Source organism: Heterodontus francisci, chromosome 13 (assembly GCF_036365525.1).
Source record: "Heterodontus francisci isolate sHetFra1 chromosome 13, sHetFra1.hap1, whole genome shotgun sequence".
Lineage (NCBI taxonomy): Eukaryota > Metazoa > Chordata > Chondrichthyes > Heterodontiformes > Heterodontidae > Heterodontus > Heterodontus francisci.
This window is the reverse complement of record NC_090383.1, coordinates 32,526,862-32,544,070: the sequence shown is the minus strand read 5'-3', so window position 1 is coordinate 32,544,070 and position 17,209 is coordinate 32,526,862. Positions and strand designations below refer to the sequence as shown.

At 39.6% G+C, this 17,209-nt stretch overlaps 1 protein-coding gene across 1 annotated transcript in view; it reads left to right on the top strand.

Moving 5' to 3' along the window:
• Positions 1-17,209, top strand: part of igf2r (insulin-like growth factor 2 receptor) — a 254,891-nt gene that overhangs the window by 43,241 nt on the left and 194,441 nt on the right. Inside the window, exons 3-4 of the mRNA XM_068044624.1 lie at positions 12,916-13,040; positions 14,775-14,873. Of these exons, the coding sequence (XP_067900725.1) occupies positions 12,916-13,040; positions 14,775-14,873 (224 nt within the window). The remainder of the gene's footprint in view (positions 1-12,915; positions 13,041-14,774; positions 14,874-17,209) is intronic.

The window sequence follows — 17,209 nt, the reverse complement described above, 5'->3', positions numbered from 1 at the left end:
GAAGGCCAACATACCATTCGCCTTTTTTACTGCCTGTTGCACTTGCATGCTTAACTTCAGCGACTGGTGCACAAGAACACCCAGGTGTCGCTGCTTATTCCCCTCTCAGTTTATAGCCGTTCAGATCATCTGCCTTCCTGTTTTTGCTACCAAAATGGATAACCTCATATTTATCCACATTATACTGCATCTGCCATGCATTAGCCCACTCACTTAACCTGTCCAAATTACCCGGAGGCCTCTCTGCATCCTCCTCACAACTCACCCTCCCACCCAGTTTTGTGTCATTTGCAAATTTGGAGATATTACATTTAGTTCCCTCATCTAAATCATTAATATATATTGTGAATAGCTGGGGTTCTAGCACTGATCCCCGCGGTACCCCACTAGTCACTGCCTGCCATTCGGGAAAAAGACCCATTTATCCCTACTTTGTTTCCTGTCTGCCAACCAACTTTCTATCCATCGCCATATTTTACACGCTAATTTCTTATGTGGGGCTTTGTCAAAAGCCTTCTGAAAGTCCAAATAAACCACATCCACTGGCTTCCCCTCATCAATTCTACTAGTTACATCCTCGAAGAATTCTAGTAGATTTGTCAAGCATGGTTTCCCTTTCGTAAATCCATGCTGACTCTGCCCGATTCTACCACTGTTCTCCAAGTGCTCTGCTATAAAATCTTTGATAATGTACTCTAAAATTATCCCCACTACCAATGTCAGGCTGACTGGTCTGTAATTCCCTGCTTGCTCTCTACCTCCCTTTTTTAAATAGTGGGGTTACATTAGCTACCCTCCAATCTGTAGGAACTGTTCCAGAGTCTATAGAATCTTGGAAGATGACCACCAATGCATCCACTATTTCTAGGGCCACTTCCTTAAGTACTCTGGGATGCATACCATCAGGCCCTGTGGATTTATCGGCCTTCAATCTCATCAATTTCCCCAACACCATTTCTCTACTGATTTCCTTCAGTTCCCCTCTCTCACTAAGCCTTGTGTTCCCCAACATTTCTGGTATGATATTTGTGTCGCCCTTTGTGAAGACAGAACCAAAGTGTGCATTTAGTTGGTCAGCCATTTCTTTGTTCCCCATAATAAATTCCCCTGTTTCTGACTGTAAGGGACCTACATTTGTCTTCACCAATCTGTTTCTCGTCACATACCCATAGCAACTTTTACAGTCAGTTTTTATGTTCCCTGCAAGCTTGCTCTCGTACTCCATTTTCCCCTTCTTAATCAATCCCTTGGTCCTCCTTTGCTGAATTCTAAACTGCTCCTAATCCTCAAGTCTGTTGTTTTTTCTGGCAAATTTATATGCCTCTTCCTTGAATCTAATGCTATCTCTAATTTCCCTTGTAAGCCATGGTTTGGCTACCTTTCCCATTTTACTTTTGCGCCAGACAGGGATAAACAATTGTTGCAGTTCATCCATGCGCTCTTTATATGTTTGCCATTGCCTATCCACCGTTATCCCTTGAAGTAATGTTTCCCAATCTGTCATAGCCAACTCGCGCCTCATACCTTCGTAGTTTCCTTTACTAAGTTTCAGGACCCTAGTCTCAGAATCAATTACGTCACTCTCTATCTTGATGAAGCATTCCATCATATTATGGTCGCTCATCCCCAAGGGGTCTCGCACCACTAGATTTTCAATTATTCCTCTCTCATGACACAATACCCAGTCTAGGATGGCCTGTTCTCTAGCTGGTTCTTCAACGTATTGGTCCAGAAAACCATCCCATATACACTCCAAGAATTCCTCCTCTACGGTATTGACTAATTTGATTTGCACAATCTATATGCAGATTAAAGTCACCCATAATTAGATGTTCCTTTATCGCATGTGTCTCTAATTTCCTGTTTAATGCCATTCCCAACATCACCACTACAGTTTGGGGGTCTATAGAGTTTTTTTTTTTTGCCCCTTAATGTTTCTCAGCTCTACCCATGCAGATTCCACATCGTCAGACCTAATATCTTTCCTCACTATTGTGTTAATTTCCTCTTGAACCAGCAATGCAACTCTACCGCCTTTTGCTTTTTGTCTGTCCTTCCTAAATACTGAATACCCCTGGATGTTCATTTCCCATCTCTGGTCACCTTGCAGCCATGTCTCCATAATCCCGACTATATCAAACCCGCTTACATCTATTTGCGCTATTAATTCATCCACTTTATTGCGAATGCTCCATGTGCTAAGGCACAAAGCCTTAAGGCTTGTCTTTTTAACATTACTTGTCCCCTTCCCACTATTTTTCACTGTGTCCCTGTTTGATTCTGGCCCTTGATTTCTCTGCCTGTCACTTTTCTTATTCCCCTTACTGTCTTTTGTTCTTTTCTTTGATTTCCCCCCTCCTGACTCCTTGCAAAGGTTCCCATCCCCCTGCCATTTTCGTTTAAACCCTCCCAACCGCTCTGGCAAATACTCCCCCTAGGACATCAGTCCCGGTCCTGCCCAGGTGTAACTCATCCATTTTGTACTGGTCCAATGTCCCAGGAATCTAAAACCCTCCCCCTGACACCATCTCTTCAGCCACATTCATCCGATATATCCTGCTATTTCTACTCTGACTAGCACGTGGCACTGGTAGTAATCCTGAGATCACTACCTTTTGCGGTCCTGCTTTTCAACTTCCTAGCTCCCTATATTTTGCTTTTAGGATCTTTTATCCTTTTTTTGTTTACCTACGCCACTTGTACCAATGTGTACCACGACCACTGGCTGTTCACCCCCTTCAGAATGTCCTGTAACAGCTGTGAGACATCCTTGACCTTAGCACCAGGGAGGCAACATGTCATCCTGGAGTCACTTTTGTGGCCACAGAAACGCCTGTCTATTCCCCTTACAACTGAATCCCCTATAACTATTGCATTCCTACCCTTTTTACTCCTAATGTCCCCTAATAGTTGTATTGTATGGCAGGGTATAAATCAGGAAAATAATGGCACGTAGAAGAGTAATACAGTAATCATGGGAGGCATTGATCATATAAACTTCACAAACCAAATTTGCAGTAGTCTGGAGCATGAGTTCATGGAATGCATACATGATTAGTTTTCTAGATCAGTATGTTGAGGAACCAACTAGGGAGTAGGCTATTTTAGACCTCCAATTGTACAATGGAAAGGGCTAATTAATAACATCATAGTAAAGGGGCCTCTAGGGAAGAGTGACCATAATATAACAATTTTAGATCGAGTTTGAAAGTGATTGTTAAATCCAAAACTCTGGTCTTAAAATCTAAACAAAGCAAACTATGCAGGTATGAGGGGCGGTTTGGCTCAGGGAAACTACATTAAAAGATATCACGGTATATAAGCAATGTCTAGCATTAAAAGAATTAATATATAATTTGCAACAAATATATATTCAGTCATTTGTTGGTACAGAACTTTAGTAGTACAGTCACAGCCATTCGCTGGTTCATTGGTCAAGGCCCTGAGGAATCTGAGTCAAGCTGCCTGGTTTAAATTTCAAACAAAGCTTGGCAGTTAACTGTCAATCACCGTAAACTGGTGATTTCTCCATGGCAATGCCTCTACCAATCAGCACTTTCTTCTGCTGTATAAGTTGTTTTCCCTTATATTGGTTATTCTTGCGGATTGTCCCGATGAGTGCAAGATGAAAAGCATTACTCTATTAGCATTACTCTATTTTCAGCAATACTCAAATATACGTTCCTTTAAAACATAATCTCATAGAAAAAGTGGTCCAACTGTGGCTAGCAAGAGGAGTTAAAGATAGTACTAGATCAAAGAAAGAAGCTTATTATGTTGCCAAAAAGAATAGTTGACCTGATTGGGGAGATTTTAGAATTCAGCAAAGGAGGACCAAGAAATTGATAAAGCAAGAAAATATGAGAATAGACTAAAAAGAGACATAAAAAGATTGAATGTTTTTTATAGGGATGTAAATAGGAATAGATTAGTGAAAATAAATGCGGGAGCATTAGAGGCAGAGACAGGTGAAATTATAATAAATAAGGAAATAGAAGTGTTAAACAAATACTTTGTATCTATCTTCACAGTGGAAGATACAAAACAATTCTGGAAATATTCCGGAACCAAGGGTCTGCAGGTCAGACTTTCAAAATCCGGCACCATTGGGATAGAGACCATGAAGGATTTTGGATTTTCCCTTATTTTGGAAACCAAAAGAACTTCCATTTCCCAGCCCTCATCGTTCCCCTTCTTCCCTCTAGTTCTTTAAGGGGGATACTAAAAAAAGCTGGGTCTTCAGTCTTTTTTAAGTAATTATGATCAATTGACACTAAACCTGTTGCATCTGAGTATTTTCAAAAATGTCCGGTTCTTGGACTACCATACTTTGGACATGAAACCTGTAGTGAGAATTAAGAACTTAAAAAAAAAAAAATCAGTATAAGCAAAGAAATAGTGCTGGAGAAACTAATGGGACTAAGTGGCGACAGATCCCTTGGACCTGATGACCTGCATTCTAGGGGTTTAACAGATAGTGGATGCAATGGTTTTCATCTTCCAGAATTCCTCAGATTCTAGAACAGTTCCTAAGGATTGGAAGGTGGCGAACATGACCCCACTATTTAAGAAAGGAGGAAGAGAGAAAAAGGGGAACTATGGGCTTGTTTGCCTAATATCAGTCGTAGGCAAAATGCTAGTATCTGTTAGGGACGTGGTAATGCAGCACTTGGAAAATCATAGGCAGAATCAACAATGATTTATATGTTTTGTTTTTTTTGAGTCTTTTGAGGATGTAACTAGTATTATGGGTAAGGGGGAAGCAGAGGATGTATTTGGATTTGGATTTTCAAAAAAAACATTTGATTAGTGCCATACGTTATTAGGCAAAATTGGGGCTCGTGGGATTGGGGTCATATATTAGCATGGGTTGAGGATTGGTTAATGGACAAAAAACAATAGGAATAATTAGGACATTTTTTGGTTGGCAGGCTGTAACTAGCAGGGTGCTGCAAGGATCAGTACTTGGGCTTCAGCTATTTACAATCTATTCATGACTTGGATGAGGGGACTGAGTGTAATGTATTCAGGTTTTCTGAAAATACAAAAGTTAGGTGGGAAAGTAAGTGGTGAGAAGGATGCAAAGAGGTTGCAGTGGGATATGGACAGGTTGGGTGAGTGGACAAGGACATGGCAATGGAATATAATGTGGCGAGGTGTGAAATTATCCACTTTGGTAGGAAAAATTTAAAAAAAACAGAATATTGTTTGAGTAGCAAGAGACTGGGAAATGTTTGCATTCAGTGGGACCTGGGTGTTCTTGTACATGAATGACAAAGTTAACATGCAGGTACAGCATGCAGTTAGGAAGGCAAATGGTATGTCAGCTTTTGTTACAAAAGGATTGGAGTATAAGAGTAAAGAAATCTTGTGGCAATTATACAGGGTATTGGTGATGGCACACCTGGAGTACCGTGTGCAATTTTCATCTCCTTGCCTAAGGAAAGACATACTTGCCGTAGAGGGAGTGCAACAATAGTTCACCAGACTAGTTCCTGGGGTCTGGCGATTGTTCTTTAAGGAGAGATTGAGTAGACTAGGCTTATAGTTCCTGGAATTTAGGAGAATGAGAGGTGATCTAATTGAAATATATAAAATTCTTAAGGGGCTTCACAGGGTAGATGCTGAGAAAATGTTTCCCCTGGCTGGGGAAATCTAGAACAGTCAGTTTCAGAATAAGGGGTGTGGGCATTTAAGACTAAGATGAGAAATTTCTTCACTCAAAAAGTTGGGAATCTTTGGAATTCTACCCCCGAGAGCTGTAGATGTTCAGTCGTTGATGAAGGTCAATAGTTTTTTTTGGTACTAAGGGAATGGAGGGATGTGGAGATGAGGTTGAAGATTAGCCATGATCCTATTGAATGGTGAAGCAGGTTCAAAGGTCTGAATGGTTTACTCCAGTTCTTTATTCTAAATAAAAATGTGCAATTACCTGAATTATTCTGTGCCATTGTACTGACATGTTTGTTTGCAAACTGTTAGGAGATCATTTGTAGCAATTTCCTCAGCAGGTAGTTTTTGGAAGAGCTTGGGACATTTATATTTGGACTCTCCCAGTCACCTAGTTTTGCAGTGATGAAGATATTAGGGTAAACTGCTGAGGTGTAAATTTTAAATGTTCTTCCCCAATTGATTTCGGTGGAACTGTTTAAATGTAGTAACCAGTATTACAAAGTACAAACATGCCAAAATTCAAGTGATTTCCTAAATTGAGAAGGAAACCCATAGTTTAGTATTGCCTAAACCTGATTGATTAGGACAAATGTTCCAGCAAAAGTTATGGCGAGTTCACAACACATGGCTGCTCCTCTACTATTCCTTTGTTTCAGTCGCAATCCTTAAATTTTATTGATTAAGGACATAGACTGATAGTCTTGTCATTCAGAGTTTTGGGATGCCTCAGATGCACTTGCTGCACTTGCCAATGTGCATTTTCAGCATTTAGATCAATCCAAAGTGAATCCCACAGCTCTGCTCTCGTAGTGCTGTATCTTCTCTGCTTCCAATTCTCTCCTACTGGCCTCCCATCTTTAACTCTCCATACAGTTGAGCTAAGGCCTGTTTATACTAGGGCACTCCAAACTGCATACAGTCCTTTAACTGGTCTAGCCAATCTTATACATACACTGTCTCTTTATAGAACTCTAAATGGTGTCAATCTTTATGGTTTTATTTACTTTCACTTGTACTTTCAAGGAATTATGTATTTGAATTCCTGGGTAGTAATGTTCTATTCTGGAAAGCTAGTTGGTGAAGGATAAGGTAGAGTCAAAATTGCCTCCAGTACAACATTTACTTAAGAGTGAAACATTATAAGCGTACATCTCCTAACTCAACCACAATACGTGTCTTTTCCGTGTGCTCAAGTGAAACCCCAGTAATGTCCACCACAAACATTCCCTGAAATACAATTATTATACAATTTACAGATTCCCTTCTTTCCCTTAACTCTAATTTTTATTTAAGTATATGCAACCAGAATTTCAAAACAAATCAAAAAAAACCTTGGTATTCTGTACAACGCATTACGTTGTAAGACACCCCTCCTTAGGACCCCTAACAATTTTTGTTTTACAAATAGAAATGTTTGTACAATCTGACAATTGATAACTTGCATTAGCCATTTAATTTGAGATTTCCTTTCTTTACATTTGTTTCAAGCCAGCAGAGTCAATACATAAGCTTTCTCACTCACATTTTCTTAGTGTGTACGTTATCCCACAATGAACAATTATCGACGTAACATTCAATGAGTATACTATCTTCAGTATGCCCATTGTACAGAATCCCATATCCACTGCCTCCACAAAAGCCAGTGCTTTAGCAGCTAAAGTACTTCTAACAACACTTTTTATGTTCTTAGCTTCTCAAGGTATAGGACAACATTTCCCATTTTTACTTAACAAAAATATTATGAAACCAGCTGTACACAAATACCCATCAGGAAGATTAGCATGTGAAGAATTGCTAAAAATGACAGTTTGATGTTCTGAATCACCAAAGGTTGGAACTTAAGTACACTTTGCTCCAGATTTAATTTTTAAAAAATGTTTTATTTACCCTTAAAACATGCACAACTTTAGGGTGTTTCAACATAGTACTTAAGTCCAATGCATCAAAACTATTATCTGGTCCAGTCTGAGTGCCCAACCAGTTTAGCTGACCAATTAAGCTTCACAATTGCTCTGACTCCTCTTAGATGTATAACATCATCTTTCTTTGATCTAACAGAGATGGGAGGGACACTCTGAATAGCATTGTTGATTTAAAGTTATTCCGCAACTACTTTGCTTAATGTCTAAACCAAATATTTAAAAGCCCCAGAAACCTGACTCCCAATTTTAAATTATACCTTAATCTTATAATACATTCCTCAAATTCTGCAGCGTCTCCCCATATCAACATGCATCGTGCAGGTGCCTAAAGGTTTTCCTTTGATAGCAGTTAAACATTGCTTTTAATTGAACACAATCTATTTTCAGCAAAACAGATCTCACATAAAAAGATCACATCCTGGAAGTATCATTCAGGCCAAAGATACATTGTTTAGTTTCTATAGTTACACTTCTGCACCTGTTGCTTCTTTGGTTACCATAATCTGTACTTTATTAAATCGCCCCTCAATCTCCTTTTGCTCCAGGGAGAACAACCCCTGTTTTTCCAACCTAACCTTGTAACTCAAATTCCCCATCCCCGGAACCATTCTGGTAAATCTCCTCTGCACCCTCTTGAGGACCCTCACATCTTTCCTGAAGTGTGGTGACCCGAACTGAACGCAGTACTCGAGTTGGGGCCTAACCAAGACTTTATAAAAGTTCAGCATAACCTCCCTGGTTTTGTACTCCATGCCTCTGTTTATGAAGCCCAAGATCCCATATGCTTTGCTAACCACTCTTTCGATATGTCCTGCTACTTTCAAAGATGGATGCACATGCATCTCAGGTCTCTGTGTTCCTGCACACACTTTTAGACTTAATGGTGCAGTTCTATTGCCTCACCCTATCCCTACTGCCAAAATGCATCACTTCACACTTGTCTGTATTAAATTCCATCTGCCTCTTGTCTTTCCATTCTACTAGCCTATCTATGTCTTGTTGCAGGCAGTTCGCATCATCTGCACTGTTTGCAATTCCTCCAACTTTGGTATCATCGGCAAATTTTGAAATCCTACTGTTATCCAAGATCCAATTATTCATTTATAGCAAGAAAAAAAAAGCAGTGGTCCCAGTATTGACCCTTGAACACCACTGTCTACCATCCTCCTGTCTACAAAACAAGCATTTACCACTACTCAGTTTCTGTCTTTGAGCCATTTTTTTATCCAGTTGGACACTGACCATCCTGTTCCATGAGCCTCAAATTTGTTAACCAGCTCTTTTATATGGTACTTTTCTTAAAATCCATAGAGGCAACATCCACCACATTCTTTTCATCAACTTTCTCTGTCACTATTTCAAAAAAATTCAGTTAGATTATTCAAGCATGATCTGCCTTTTACAAATCCATGTTGGCTATCCTTAATGAACTCAAACCTCTCCAAATGCCTGTTAATTTTTTTCCCTGATTATTTTTCCAAAACCTTATCCACCACTGATAAACTAACTGGCCTGTAGTTGCTAAGACTGCTCTTACACCCTTTATAGAGTCATAGAGAGATACAGCACTGAAACAGGCCCTTCGGCCCACTGAGTCTGTGCCGACCAACAGCCACTCATTTATACTAACCCTACATTAATCCCCATATTCCCTACCACATACCCACCATTCTCCTACCACCTACCTACACTAGGGGCAATTTACAATGGCCAATTTACCTATCACCCTGCAAACTTTGGCTGTGGGAGGAAACCAGAGCACCCGGCGGAAACCCGCATGGTCACAGGGAGAACTTGCAAACTCCGCACAGGCGGAGGGTGTCACATTTGCCACTCTCCAAACTTCTGGCACCTCTCCTGTATCTAGAGAAGATTGGAAGATTATGGCAAACCCTTCTGCTATCTCCACTCCCACTTCTTTAAGCAACCTGCAATGCAAGCCATGCAGACCAAGTGACTTATCTACCCTGAGCATAGCCAGCCTTTCTAGTACCTCTTCACTCTCAATTTTTATTTTTACCCTACCCATCTCTCTGCTTCTACTGTTCTTGTCAGATTCCTCTCCCTTAATAAACACTTTGTATCAGTATTTACTAAGTATGCTAGCTTTGCCCTGTGCCTCTAAGCATATATTACCTTCTTTGTCCCTAATAGGCCCCACTCCACCTCTTAGTACCCGCTTACTATTTACATGCTGGTAGATTTTTGAGTTTCCTTTTATGTTGACTATCATTCTATTCTCGCATTCTCCTCTACAGACACTTGGCCCACCTCATTTCCCGGCTAAAAAGATTTTCAAGATTACTTTTCCAGTTGAGCGAGTCCACTCTAACATCTGTATCACTCAGTTGCTCTTCAAAACCCTTAGCGGCTAGCCTCGCTCTAGCCTCAAGTCTCATCTGCAAAAACTTTTTCAGTGCAAAACCACCTATGTGACTGTAGGGACTAGTACTGTGAAATTGCCCCCTCACCATTGGAGACTCTTTCTCCTGCAAGTCATTATTTTGATGCAAGAGTCACTTCCAGACCACTATCAAAACTTGCACTGTGCTTTTGTACTCTCCAATCTTTTTTTTTTGCCCCATTTTGCCAGTCCACTGACCCTCCTCTTGGCCATCATCTTGAACATTCGAACAGTATTTAAACTTGCCACTAGCTTTTTCTACACGTCTCTCAATTGCCGCATCCCTCCATTCACTAGAGCCTTCTGGAATATATATCACCCGAATATCCACTCTGGTCAATTGGCCTATGGATGCAATAGCTCTATCCTGTGCGTCATGCTCACTCACATTACCACTGTTCAGCCCTTGATCTACTGTATTGTGTTTTTCGTGATCTTATCACAGAGCATGTGAGGTTCAAGGTGCCTCGTTTTACTTCTGGCTACAAGAGTCCAAACTTTTTTAATTAATCCTGATTAATCATAAGGAATGAACCTCAAAAGTTTTATTGCCGCCTTTGATGAGTACTTTCTTACCATCACGACCTCTTACATTACCAGGGACTTTCCATCCCTTATGACCCTCTCTTTTATAATTAAATTCTGTCCTGGGCAGTCAAATACAATGCCTCAGTGTTCACTGAATTTCCTGTGAGACCTCAGTCTTGATGAAAGCCCTTCTCCCTGAATGTAAAGTATTCAAGTGTGTAGAAAAATGGAATGAATTGCAGTACCTTTGAGAGCAAGATGACTGTTGCACAGTACAGAAGGGAATTTGGGGTGTCCTATTTGGTCCACCCAAGGCTACAGGAAATGACTCTCTTTGGCCAGGAATTCTTTCAAGGCAGGAGACATCTGATCCAACAGGGAATCTCTGAGAACCAAACACCAGTTCAAACCAGGAGCCTGTCTGCATATGACACCTTAATACAATCCAGCAATTTAAATGATGGCACTGAATCAGGGATCTCTAAATTGAATTTCCTCTAAGTTTTATATGGTCTGTTAAAGCCCATGATATGTTCCTCCATTGAATAGCTATCTGTTTTCCAAAGTCTGACCACGGAGAGTAGTCATAGCCTAACAGTTTATTCTTGTTTTCTTCCATTTCTCTCAGTGGCTACTAGGATAGTAATCATCATTCAGTATTTATTTTTTAGCTTCCAACATTCATCTTTAGGCAACCATACTCTGCTACCCTGTTCTATTGCAGAGAGCCAGTTGATGAAGATAGACTGAGCAAAGATTGGCTCCGTTATGAACATTTATTTAGAGAGAAATTTTACAAGCAAACACCACCTAACTCAAACATGTCATGGTTTCAATAATTTTCTCCTTTTATATGTGCTCATGAAACCCCAATTAATGCCCAACAACTGCGTACCATTAAACACAATTAATTAGAATTAACAAATGTGACAACTGATTAAGGCTCCAGTATCTGTGGGTCACACCTCTGCTACAATTTGTTTACTGGTTATTGAGGGGAACTGATGGGATAGATGGAGAGAAACTATTTCTGCTGATTGGGGAATCCAGAACTAGAGGACATAGCATTATAAATTAGAGCCAGGGCTTTCAGGAGTGAAGTTAGGATACAATTTAACACAAAGGGTGGTACAAGTTTGGAACAATCTTCCACAAAAGGCAGTTGATGCTAGGTTAATAATTTTGAATCTGAGATTAATAGATTTCTGTTAACCAGAGGTATGGAGGAATATGTGGCAAAGGTGAATATATCATGTTACGTCCCAGATCAGCCATGATCTCTAGAATTGTAGAACAGGCATGAGGGGCTAAATGGCCTACTCCTGTTCCTATATTTCTGTGGTCTCAGTTTATCTGTATCTTCCAACGTCTCCCTTGAGTGTTTGCTTCCTTTTGTCAAAATGTATTGCCTTACACGTTAACTTGCATTTTGCACCTCTGTCCAATTCACTAACCTGTTTATCTTCCTGAAGTTTTCAACTGTCCTCGCTGTTAACCAAAGCCCTTACTTTTGTATTGTTGACCAATTCAGATTGTGCTGCTTATGCCCAGGTTCAAAACATCTATATATCAGGAATAAAAATGAACCCACTATGTACCCCAGAGGTAAACCACCTCCAACCGTTCAGTCTGAGTAACGTCTCTTTACTCTAGCTTGGTTTCAGGTTTGTTAGCTGACTTAACTGTGCTGCTACATTTTCTCTTATAACCTACCTCTGAATTTATGTGAAACCTTACCAAATGGTTTCTGAAACTCCATAGGCACTGTGTCAGCATTTCCTTTATCCAATTGGTTATTCAGAAAACCTCTTGCACTTGCCAAACATTACTTGCTTTTGCCAAATATGTGTTGCTTGTGTTTAATTAGTTCATCTATTTCTAAATGCTCATTAATTTTATGTTGGGTTATGGATGCTACTAACTGGTCTGCAGTGACCCGTTAGGACACCCCAAAGGACTGCCTGTCCTTTTTAGAGAGTTCAGACCGAAATTGCATGACTGTGAAGTGATCTTTGTTTTCTACCATAAGTATCTCTGGCTGTGTCCTATAAAAGGAGCTGTTTCTTCACAGTTGTTTAATGTGAACTGACTTTTGTTTTAAATTTGAACTGCATAAGCAGTAACCAGGTACCAGATGAAGTAAGTTGGGATACACACCAGATGTACCATAAGGCTGTCTTTAGTAAACATCCTTATTGTGCATATAAATCAGCATATTCCATTTGGAAGGGACCTAAGACATGGGTGGCCCCTTGCTGAACCTTGCATTGGTTACCAAATTAATTTTTCAGTGTTGAAGATGGTAGGTGAATGCAGATTTACAAAAGTAACTACATATGTTTGTAAGAATGAATTAGTTCAGTTAATGTGGTCTATTGCTTCATATAGGCGATTTTGCTTTAAGGAGTGGGGGTGTGCATCATTTTGAGTACAACACTACCCAGAAGTGTTCAAGACCAAACTCCCTTCAGACGGTCCAAAGCAGCATCAATTTCTTATGTGGGAAAACCTTGGTGAGTATGTGGTTTGCTGTGTCATCTTCACATGACCGTTACATACCAGTTTTTTAACCTAGGTCAGAATTTAAGTAGGATGTTGAGGCTGGCTTGTTTGAACATTACCTTTGGTTTTCAAAGATAATGTCAGTGTCCTGTATATGTTTTTAACCAAACTGGTCAGAGCTGCTGTTCAAATGGTGTTCATTTTCTATACTGTAGTAGCTTTCACAATGGCAAAAAAAAATTCTGCTGCAAAATTCTGCCCCCCACCTTCCCCTGATATTTCAGATGAAGTTTAGAGGCTGCTCAACATAAAAATGGTATTTGAACATTGTTAATATAGATTTATGTAAGAGTTGAATCTTTTGAATTCGTGTTGAAGTAAAAGCAAAGCAGGATTCATATGACAGATTTTATGCATTTTTGGCAGGCATTCTAGAACATGTGCTGTCTGAGGAAGAGTTTCATAAATGTGAAGCTCTGTATGACGTCAGCCATTTTCTTGTAAAATTTCATCTCACACGATCAATTTACTCTAGTTTGTCAGGGCTGACTTTAAATATCCATGAATAGATGAAAAAAAGATCTTCCTTTTATTACTGGATTGGTGCAAAAATTTGTGCTGCCCAGATGAGTGTACTGAGACAAATATCAGCTAATGAGTAGTAAAGTTTAGAAATAAACTTGCAACAAAACATAACCTTTCACTATCTTAAGTGCAATATTTTTCTATTTCTAATGACCAATTGGAGGAGATTGCACAATTTGAAGCAGTGGGTACAGGTTGCAGCATGTTCAACCAAGACAGATAGGTTGAATGTCATCTGGACGTAATGGCCCAGTATGAAATTGTTTTTAATATAATAAATCACAATGCTGGAAATAGTCAGCAGATCTGGCAGCATCTGTGGAGCGAGAAACAGTGTGGTCTGTGACCTTTCATACCCATGCATGGTCACTGATCTAAAACGTTAACTCTTTCTCTCTCCATAAATGCTGACAGACCTGCTGAGTATGTCCGGCATTTTCTGTTTTTTGTCATATTTCCAGCATCAGTATTTTGCTTTTGCAGTTGTGATGAAATTGTTTTTGCAGTCACGAACCAATTTCTATTGGATCTGAGTCCACAGCACAAAATTGAGAACTAACCTCATGCAGAGACGATTAGAATGTTTTGACTGGGGAAGATGAAAAAGATTACATTAGTCCAATAGGGAGTGTTTAGTCAGACCAGACTTGCACTGTACTATATACTGTGTTTGGAAAAGAAAAGTGGGAAATATTCTCCATCTGGTACTGAGCTTCCTTTGGAAAATGATTAGAAATCTCAATACTTGTCTTGACTGTAAATCTTCTGAAGCAAATGATTTGGCAACAGCAAATTTGTTTTTTTATAGCTATTTTAACATAGTAAATGTCCCAGATAGCTTTATAGCAAGAGGACGGATAATAGCTGGGAATAGCTGAGGGAAAAGACATGAGCCCATGGAGGGAGATTGAAAGCTTGGTTGGAAATGGGGCTTTTGAGGTTTTTTGAAAGGTATTCTAGAGAATACTGCATTCACTTAATCAGAGCTGTTTGACAGTTAAGGTTTCTACTGGTATTACATCAATTTGTGTTCAGTATTTGCTCATATATCACTTTGTATATCAAACTGTTTGATCCAAAAAGTAGCTTTCTTTTTCAGCAAACATCATTCAGCCAGTTGGGATGATTCTGATCCTAATTAATTTTAATTGTTTAATCAGGGTAGCCCCGAATTTGTGGCAACTTCTGAATGTGTGCACTACTTCGAATGGAAGAGTTTTGTAGCTTGCAAGAAGAGCACCTTCAACCCTATAAAAGAGGTAAATGCAAATACCCTACATTGGTTGGTTTGATTTAGAATTGTTAAAATCTCCATCTGAGTTTAAATCTCCAAGGGGGTTATAATGAATAAAGAAAATAACTGCTGAGAGTGAATGATCATTGTGTAAAACACATACTTCCCAGAATGTTCATACAGTGGCATTAATTACTTGTGATTTTAATTTAATATGTTGCTTTTCTGTTTTAAGTTGGCAGCAATATTTTTGAGTATTTGTGAACTAATGAAATGGCGCTGTTTTTTATTTTAAGTTCATACTGTGGTGTAATGAATAACTGACGACTGAATCTCAACATGGAACTTGGATTATGTGAAAGTTAGTTAAGAAAGCCTTTGGGAGTGAGGAACACTTGGTTGTTGCTGGTGGGTTTTTATTCCCCCTGTAGGTGTGTGCCACCTGGTGGAAACTTAAATGCCTTCCAAAAGGAGCAATATACCTGTATCCTGGGTATTTTTAAAAACGTAGACTTTTTTATTTACGTATTCCCGAGGTGCTTACTATACCTTCCAGTTCTGTATCTGAAGAGTAACTTGATATTTTGATCTATTTTTAGATTGCTTGCTACTTTTTCCCTCCTTTCTTGTCAAAAAAACATTGCAAACTCTTTGAATTTGCAAAATGAGTGATTGTATTTAAAACATTGGATTCTAAATGGAATCCTCTTATCTTCCCTTACAACATTCTAACATATCCCCTTTTCTGATTAGATGCTGAAAGATGGCATAATAAATGAAGTATTTAAATAACTTTATTAAAAATACTTGAATCAATAAAGGGATTCGGTTATTTTCAGTTACCTACTCTGTACTTGAATTTTGGAGAGCATATTCTGCTGTTGCTCTATTGAGTGTTAATTCATAGACTAATCACTTCATTTTAATTCACTGTGAGATAGTCTTGGAGCTAAAGTTTGAATCATTTCCAAAAAATAGAGAGTGGGATATTTGGCTCATTCTGTGGGTGCACAATGCTCGTGAATTCAGTAGTTCATATTCTTCTCCCACCCCCACCCCCCACAATCGTCCATTGCAAAATATGTACACTTGAATAGATGTGGTGGTACAGGTATTGACCAGTCTGTTATACATGCAGGACCATGATGCTAACTAGGAATAAAATGATGTGAAAGGTTTGGAATTGGTGTTATGAGTGGACATTTTGAATTTGTGCAGAACATCCAGGTGCAGCTGCAGTAGATCTGTGTTCCAGCATGAAAATGGAGCTAGGTGCTTAGCGCTACCAGCTCTTAAGGTGGTGCTGCTGCACTTGTGATTTTTCAGAGAACTGACCACCTGTCCATGTCCCTTGGATGTGGTAACGCGAACTTCCATGTGGAGTCAGCCATCCTCCAGTGTACTGCTCAGTGTGGCTTTGGAATGCAAGGGGCCCAGCAACAAGAGAAGTGTACCTATATCCTGCCAAACAGTTGCAGTGCTCTGTTACTCAGTAAACATAGGTTTTGTAGAACATTGAAGCAACAGGCAGTGATAAAAGGTTTTTTTTAAAGAATTCTCACTCTGCCAGATTTTCCAGTCATCTAACTCGTTTGTTCCAGTATTGATCAGATTTTGTTACCAAGCTACAAAGTTGAATACTTGTAACTGAGCTTTCAGCCCTTTGAATTGGGTGGAAAATATCACACTTTATCTTCAACAAGGCTGTAAAAAACTGGAAATACTCATCAAATCAGATGGCTTCTGTGGAGAGAGAAAGAGTTAATGTTTCAGGTCCATGATCTTTCACAGAACTAGGAAAAGTTAGAGATATAACAGGTTTTAAGCAAGTGAAAGAAAGGAGGGTGGGGAAAAGAGCAAAAGGGAAGGTCTGTGGTAGAGTGGAGGGCAGGAGCAAATAAATAACGAGATTGTGCAAGGCCAAAGGGAGTGGTAATAGAACAAAAAGAAACAAAAGGTGCGTCTAGAGGAAGCTGCGAATGGCATAATCATGAACAGCTGGTATCAAAGAAAAAGGAGAGAAACGCGAGAGAGAAAAAAAGCAAAGAAAAAGGGAACAAAATGGGGGCAGAGGTTACGATCTAAAATTGCTGAACTCAACATTGAGTCCAGAAGGCTGTAATGTGCCGAGTTGAAAGATTAAGTGCTTTTCCTCAAGCTTACGTTGAAGTTTATTGGAACACTGCAGCAGGCCAAGGACAGAGAGGTCAGAGTAGGAGCAAGGTGGAGAATTAAAATGATAAGTGACATGAAGCTCGGGGTTGCACTTCAGGACTGAATGAAGGTGTTCCGCAAAGTGATCTCCAAGTCTGCATTTGGCCTCCCCAATGTAGAGGAGACCGGATGGTGAGCAGCAAATAC